This window comes from Fragaria vesca, linkage group LG1 (genome assembly GCF_000184155.1).
Source record: "Fragaria vesca subsp. vesca linkage group LG1, FraVesHawaii_1.0, whole genome shotgun sequence".
NCBI lineage: Eukaryota > Viridiplantae > Streptophyta > Magnoliopsida > Rosales > Rosaceae > Fragaria > Fragaria vesca.
In genome coordinates, this window is record NC_020491.1 from 20,463,337 (window position 1) to 20,468,045 (window position 4,709).

Sequence of the window (4,709 nt, forward strand, 5' to 3'; positions counted from 1 at the left end):
GAGAGAGAGAGAGTGAGTGATACAGAGAAAGAGAAATCAGAGGTTTAAGAGAGAGAAGAGGACATACTCGTAATTTTATTAAAAATCATTAGAATGGACTAAGAGAAAAGATTTACATTGAAGTGGGTATTAAAATCCCTGTTTTTGTGCATTTGGGCATTTTCCCTTTTTATTATGTTTTTAATAGATAGATTTCATTAATTGATTTAAACAAAAAGAAAACAAAAGAAAAAGATATATTTTTATGACTAATCTCAACCGTTAGTTATTATGAGATTTAATGGATGATATTTTGGTTATAATTTTGATTATAATTTTGTATGCCATAGATCCGCCCCCATTTTAAATTGTTACTCACATTAATTTGTTCTAATAGAAACACAAAAGGAAGTGTGTAGCTATAACTTTTTTCTAATAAGTGTAGGTACGTGGCTAAAACATTTAAACAAATAAAATTGTGAAATCACCGAAAAAAACCCTTGAGAGGTAGGATTTGAAAAGGGACGAGGGACATGATAAAGCTAGTAAAGTAGTAATAGTAATGAAGTTGATCACTGAATCGATCGTTCGTCGACCATCCATGATTGAATTATGCAACAAGCTACTTGTACCCGTGTGCATGCTTGTACTACTATGCCATCACAAGTTCACAACATGTACATAAGTTATTTGCTTGATCGATTTTAAGCAAGAAGCAAACAAAAAAAAGAAGTGAAAAATGATAATTAAGAAGCTAGCTAGGTGTGAGCTAGGACATGATGTCGCTCACTGGGCACTGCAATCATGCATATGGATGGATTCTTGCAAAAACCATGCTCGCATAAAGCAGTGACCTCAGCTCGATCTATCTCCATACCTATAATATATGGTTGAGTACTGTATCAGAATCGAATGACAGATAAAAAAGATCGAATGATTTTGTTTTCTTTTTCTCGTCGGGATGAATAGTATTCACTACAGTAATAACCAGAAAAGATAATCGATCATGAACTTTGCAATAATAATATAAATTGAACAAGGTGCTCGATTGCTTTTGACAAATTAAACAAACAGAAAAGATCGAAGTTGGCCGGGAAACAACATGATTACAAATCGATCGGATCGGGCGCATGCAAAAGTGAGTTAGGGTTACACGGAAATTGTGTCATGAACGTGTGCTGTAGACCCACACGTGTGTCATGCACACAAGTTCGATTCAGCAAAAGATAAAAAGACAAAGTTTAAAGACGTGGATAGATTGTGGCTTTTGATCGCTTTAATTCATTCTTCGGTGCGTGCGTGCAAGGCAGAAAAGCAATCCCGGCCATCATGTATGGTGCGCGCTACACATTTTTTATGATTCACACGTACGTTCAATGTGTACGTTTCATTGATCCTAGCTAGCTAGCTCCTTCATATTATGCATACACTAATTTGGTTACGTTCAAATTCGTTGAACCAAAGTAAAAGAAGAACCCTTCATCATGGATCTATGCCTAAAGTTCTTGTCTTGTCAATTGAGGCATATATCTTATGGGCCGGGTGATAATAGAAATCATTGTATTATAGATGCAAAAGCCATAAAGATTAAAGGCACTGTCGTGATTTTTTTTTGTTTTAATAAATTAAAAGGCTGGATACAGCTGCTCTTAAGCCTTAATTAATTAAATTACTAAATACCATAAAATCTAATTAAGTGGCATGGTGGAATTTCCAGGGAAAAAAGAAGAAAAATGAAACATCATCACATGTAATCGAGTTGGTAAGAGTTTAGGTGTGGAACCTCCATACCTAGGATCGAATCTCAGCCGACACTAATTAGAGTTAAATCCTAATTTATTCTTAGCAGAGGAAATGAAGCGTTCTGATAAAATCTCTCAACGCGTATTAGTTTCCTTTGAGGATACCGTCCTTCGTACTCTAAAAAAAAATTAAAAAAAATGAAACAAGCTAGAAAAATGGGTTTTCATTATATATATGGCTACGGCAAAGTACACTTACATAGAGCACATGTGTGACCCGGCCTAGCTAGATCGTTTTATATAAATATATCTGGTGGAGAATTTCTTATTAAATTCAAACCAAATCGATATCCTTGGAGTGAAGTGTGAAAGAGGCTGTATTAGAGCCTATCTTATCTCTAAGTAAAGTAATACATAATTATTAACAGCATCGCCATCGTTCCAAATTAGATAATTATAATTCCATATCATCATCAAAGGATACAAGGGGGCCCTCTATCATGCATACCAAATATTTAAAATTGCCTCTCTTTGACCTAAATAGAAAACGAAGATGATCTAGCTAGCTAGATATCGAGTTCCAACTGTGATTTCCATCATTTTGGTCTTCGTTGATTGTAAAATTCAGTAGCTCGAGTCCAAAAAATTTACACATTATTTCTTCTTGATGATTTGAGTACGTACGTGCTACCTTCTAGTCAGTCGCACAATTTGTAATCGTCATTGCACACAATTTGTACTCGTCATTTCCCTCTAACTTTCTATTTGGTTCAAAAAATAATAAAGACTGAAGAAGAAGAAGAGGACGTACTATATCTATATCTCGTGGAGAATTCAACTTCACACAAGCTTTCTCATCAGTAGTGTTAAGTTTGAAGGCGTAAGAAGGACGTCAGTCTTGCAGCTCCCTCCGTTCACATTTTGAACCGGTCAAGATTGCACTGTGTGAAAGCCTCGACCACTTTGTCGGAACCATGCATTCAATTTACAGTCCACGCCGTACAAGAAGAGCAAAACCCTTGACCTGCAATTGCCAGTCAATCTTTGAGGCCCAACCCAACCCGTTCCATTCCTCCTCATCCCATAGTCTCAGTCTTTCTATAAACCAGACCAACCCTACCCTAGCCACTCTCTCTCTCTCTCTCTCTCTCTCTCTCTAAGAAAAACATACCCACTCTCTCGCTCTAGGCTTTGATGAGAGTGAGCTATGGAGAAGCAGGATCACTTGATGAAGATGGAGGGCAATACTAGATCCTCATCATTTCACGAAACTACAGCAGACTATAGCTACCCATTTTCAGGCATGTTTGATTTCTCTCAAGGCGATCAGAAGGACTCGTTAGGGTTTATGGAGCTTTTGGGTATCCAGGACTACTTTTGTCCTGCTAATTCCCTCTTTGATTTGCCACAGATCAGTGTACCACCACCACAAGTACTACTGCCGACCACTTCCATTACTGATGTGGCAAAAGAGTACTCTGTCAATCCTTCTACGCCAAACTCCTCATCGATTTCATCCGCTTCAAGTGAAGCTGTGAACGAGGAACCACTCACTGATAACAAAGCTGCTGCTCTGCAGCAGGAAGAAGATGATGATGGCGACCAACCAGTGCCCAAGAAAGGGTTAGTTTTTAGTTCATTTCTTGCTTTTATTGTTACATTTGACTATCTGAGAGAGAGAGAGACAGACCCTTTTCATAACAGATCAAGAAAAACATGGGGATTTTTCCCATTTTTGGTTTTACAACACTGATTCCAAAATTGATGAAAATTGGGATTTTGTATACAAGGAAACTAGCTCATGAAATAGAAGGTTAGCCTGGTGATTTGTTTTGTTCTATGTATACTGATGGAGATTGATGCTATATATGAAAGGTCGAAAGCGAATCAGAAGAGGAAGAAGACAACTGAGAAGAAACCAAGACAGCCAAGATTCGCCTTCATGACAAAGAGCGAGGTTGATCATCTGGAAGATGGATACAGATGGAGAAAGTACGGCCAAAAAGCCGTCAAAAACAGCCCTTTCCCCAGGTATATATGTAAACTACTTCCCTTTCCTGCTATAAATCTATAATGAACGTATCAGCAAGATTTCATTTATTACTGATTTAGTTGGAACTTGGAACTGATCGAATCTGTTAAACCAGGAGCTACTTTCGGTGCACCAGTGCCTCATGTAATGTGAAGAAGCGAGTGGAGCGATGCGTCAATGATCCAAGCATCGTTGTGACGACCTATGAAGGCCAACATACTCATCTAAGTCCTCTTATGAGCCCTCCTCCTCCACCAGCTACTGCACTGAGTAGCATTCTCATGCCAAGAACCCTATTCTCCCACTATCAACAGCAACAAGGACTGCAGCCATTTGAGGGTAATCAGACCAGCAATTCGTGTTTCGCGACACCAAACCGGAGTTTTCTTAACGAGAGGCGGTTTTGCAGCCCCGCTGGAGGTTCAGCTCTCATGACAGACCATGGCCTTCTTCAAGACATAGTCCCCTCCAGTATGTTGAAGCAAGTAGATAGATAGAAAATGTAGATTTTTATCATGATCAGGAATTCCCATTTCATTATTACTACTTTATTAATGTACTAATTTAACTTCCTGACTTTGTTTAAGATCGATCGAGGTGCAGCTGGTACTACTGGTATATATAATTTTGTTCTTGAGCTTGATATATGGGATGGTCTTTTTAATCCGAAGCAAGTACTAACTATACTATATATAGCCTTTGTTTTTCTTTTTTTTTCTTTTTCTTTCCTGGACTTCATTTTAGGTGGAAAATGAAGTGGGTGGGGTTGGGTATGCAAGGAAATAAAGAATGCAAAGGTAAATACACAAAAATAGGTTCCTTAATTCTTCTATGTTCTGACGTCTCGTTTGTCCTATATATTTGTTTTTGTGGTAGAAGGAATATGCATTGATTTCATTGAGAGAGAGAGAGAGAGAGAGAGAGAGAGAGAGAGAGAGAGAGAGAGAGTAGTAACG

The 4,709-nt window shown here is 38.1% G+C and overlaps 1 protein-coding gene across 1 annotated transcript; it reads left to right on the forward strand.

The window, feature by feature from the left end:
• Positions 1 to 2,851: 2,851 nt before the first annotated feature.
• Positions 2,852 to 4,420, forward strand: LOC101307337 (probable WRKY transcription factor 23-like). Its single transcript, XM_004288494.1, has 3 exons — positions 2,852 to 3,344; positions 3,597 to 3,752; positions 3,869 to 4,420. The coding sequence occupies exons 1-3, from the start codon at positions 2,929 to 2,931 to the stop codon at positions 4,248 to 4,250; spliced, it is 954 nt and encodes a 317-aa protein (XP_004288542.1). The 5' UTR covers positions 2,852 to 2,928; the 3' UTR covers positions 4,251 to 4,420.
• The last annotated feature ends 289 nt before the right edge of the window (positions 4,421 to 4,709 follow it).